The sequence below is a fragment of the Octopus bimaculoides genome, chromosome 17 (genome assembly GCF_001194135.2).
Source record: "Octopus bimaculoides isolate UCB-OBI-ISO-001 chromosome 17, ASM119413v2, whole genome shotgun sequence".
Taxonomy (NCBI): Eukaryota; Metazoa; Mollusca; class Cephalopoda; order Octopoda; family Octopodidae; genus Octopus; species Octopus bimaculoides.
In genome coordinates this window covers 3579389-3582789 of record NC_068997.1, presented here as the reverse complement: position 1 = coordinate 3582789, position 3401 = coordinate 3579389, and the positions used below count along the sequence as shown (strand labels likewise).

Sequence of the window (3401 nt, the reverse complement as noted above, 5' to 3'; positions counted from 1 at the left end):
TATATATATATATATATATATAGAGAGAGAGAGAGAGAGAGAGAGAGAGAGAGAGAGAGATTGATAGATAGATAGATAGACGCATATATAGAGTAAGAAAGTGAGAGAGAGAGAATGAGTCAGAGAGAAAAGGAAGGAGAGAGAGAAAGTTAGAGAGAAGGAGAGAGATGAGGAAAGAGACATGTGTGTGTGTGTGAGTGTGTGTGTGTAGAACTGACATTTCTAGTGAGCCCATCTATTGGTCTATTCATTAAATTTGACAATAGGCAGGTTACCATTGCTTCCCGCCTGAAGAAATAATAAAAAAAGAATATTAGTCGATTAGTCTACCTACCTGACATTTTAGTACAGGTTCTTCGATCGTCATTCAATCGATAACCATCGTAACATTCACAGTTGTAAGTTCCTTCCACATCTCGACATTTCTGCGAGCAGAAATGTACTCCAGTTTTGCATTCATTAATATCTGCATATATAAACATAACTTTAAAAGTCTGTCCAATATTTCATTTACAGAAAAGAAAAAAGAAAAAAAAAACCCTAATATTTTAAGAAATTTAAACAATAAATTTAAAACGTGATAAAAGCCATAATATATATCTGGTTAAGAATCGAAATCACATCTGTTGATTCATGGGTCACCGCATTCGGTTACGAATTTCAAGTACAGAAGTAGTTATTCAGACGTAAACAGTTACATAAATTATATAGCTATATGCAATTTATGATATACAATTCACACACACACACACACACACACACACACACACATATTGTAGTAAGAAGCACTTTTAGATGGAAGTTCGCAAACGACTTAATGCATTGCTACATACGTTTCCACAAAACTCATGTTTTAGTAGCTGCATTTCCCATCCATAGGATACTACAAGTATGATTTGCAAAATCCATGGATGTTATTAATCTATGTGAATATTTATCCATGTGTTTGGTTCTTCAGACAAAAATTGCCTAAAAGCTTATCATATGCGCATTCAAAAATGTTTCACTTAAACGAACTTAAAGGATGCACACCCGCGCGCGATCACACAGAGACACATACATACACATACCACAAACATATACCACAGACACACACACATACACACTGTGCGCGCGCACACACACACACACACACACACACACACATGTAGGTAAGAATGTATATATGTGACGCATTCGGATAGACTGGGTATCGATGATCATCAACTGTGTATTTAAACAATGTATTATGAAGTAATTTTATCCAAGGTTCTATGGCTAACTTCCAAAAATCCCTGGTGTGCGTGTACTGCTGGTGTGGCCTTTCATGATTCAAAATACAATGAACTGGAATGGTACTACCGTATATCTAGTCTGTCTGAAACGTGTACACAACGACGAAACCATTCCACTTACACTTGTTCAGAGCCCCAGAATGGCTGAATATTTTAGGAGAACTGTTGTGTCTAGGACTGATCTATCACCACGCTGGGTCCGTTGTGGGAATCGTAATTACCAGCTTTCGTTGGTTAGGGAAGGCAGGAATATTTACTTTGTGAGGTGGCTATGGAGAAAGAGATTGTATGATGATCAAAATAATTATTTGATCCTCTCAGACCTCATTAACGTGTTGCTTTCTAGGGAATCTTATTAAAAGCAAGCCTGTATGGTAAGAATTTGCTGCAACACAGCTGGGATAGGGTAATTGTTCTTGGTAATAAAGGTCTATCCGGTTCCATGATTGCCCCCACCACCAGATGTTGAATCCTTTATTGGGCTCTCATATTTCATTCTCTTGTATATATATATAAAACACTGTTTTACACTTGTTTTGCGTATGTTCTTGGTTTTACCCAGTTAATTCTTCGCTTCCCGCCCTTATTTTCGTAATTTGTCCTTTAAATATCTCGCAATTTATTACTTTTGCGGCGAATATAAAAAATAGCTGTTATTTTTATTATCATAACTGAAAGAGATAAACTCCACTATCAGTATCGTTATAGTTACACCCCTTTGAATTCTGCATCCGAAACCCCCAAATATATTACCCTGTCTCAGAGATATTATAAGTGTGTTGTTGTTTAGCCCGATGTTAAACTTCATAACCCAGATCCATGATCAAAGACTACCAACTGTGGCCATGCAACTTTTATTATCTGGTTTTATTATGAAATCCGACACAACTTTGTGACATGTAGCCTTTTTAAGAGTTTATGGTATGGTGTAATTTCAGGGAGATTTGGCTGCTAATTTTACCAAGTCAAATGACGTAGTCAGTCTCCACTTGATGGAAAGGAAAGTAGATTCAAAGGGAGGTAACCGATAGATAGAATAATGGGGACTAGTTAGTTATATCCCTTTAATTCCCAGTGCACCGCTTACTCGGGTCCACTTTGCCCATCACCGCACATGAGTCCATAGTACCCTTTCTACTGCACAGGTACCACTTTGCATTGTATCTCTTAATGTGAAAGGTAGGCCTGCTTTTGTAAAACTATAATCAAAGATTTTCAAGCGTGAACCCTTCTCTGGTTTTCTAACATTAAATTATTTAATGTGTCTTTCCATTATTTAAGACACTGTAAAATGGTTGAAGTGAGATTTAGCTGCACGTGCGATCGCGTTAGTTCTTTGAACAGATTGTCGTGTGGTATCTATTTACGGTCTAATATCTCTTGAGTTCGAAACTTACTGAGGTCGATAAAATAGATGTCAGTTAAATATCAGGCGCTCTGGCTTTGTGTTTCTGTAAGAAATTAGTTTTGCATAAATTTATATGTGAGATGTGGAACAAGAATAATCTTATCCTGATGTTCTGAGTAAGTATTTTGAAATATATACGCATTGCTCCAAATATAAATTTTTGGAAAATGGTTGCAAGCTGGCTGGATCGTTAGTACGATGGGCAAAATGCTTAGAGTCCAAATTCCACCGAGGATGACTTTGCCGTTCATTCTTTCAGGGTGGATAAAATAGGTACCAGTTGGACACTGGTGTCGATATAATCATCTTACTCCTCCCACAAACTTACTGGCCTTGTGTCAAAATTTGAAACAATTGTTGTTGTTCAATATTCATCTTATTCTGATATTTCACTGCGTATTTCTACGGCCCTTCACTATTTCATCCATGTAGTGCACATTTTGGTTTAGCTATTACTTCAATATTTTCCATAATATATATTTTTTTCATCCTCTGATTCCTATATTTTAATTAAGACATCCCATTCTTTTTTCTGTGGAATGTTACCAGCAACGGCATCTAGCAGCCTTCTACCTACATTAGAAGTCAATACTGAAAGTGGAAAATTTAGAGCCCTCAGGTAACCAATGGAAGTACTAGAGGGGCTTAATTCAACATAACACAATATATATATATATGTATATATATATATATATATATATATATATATATATATATAT

The 3401-nt window shown here is 36.2% G+C and overlaps 1 protein-coding gene across 1 annotated transcript in view; it reads right to left on the bottom strand.

Annotated features, from left to right (window-relative positions):
- Positions 1-3401, bottom strand: part of LOC106879239 (mucin-like protein) — a 77172-nt gene that overhangs the window by 48107 nt on the left and 25664 nt on the right. Inside the window, exon 19 of the mRNA XM_052974115.1 lies at positions 335-466. Coding sequence (XP_052830075.1) covers positions 335-466 — 132 coding nt within the window. The remainder of the gene's footprint in view (positions 1-334; positions 467-3401) is intronic.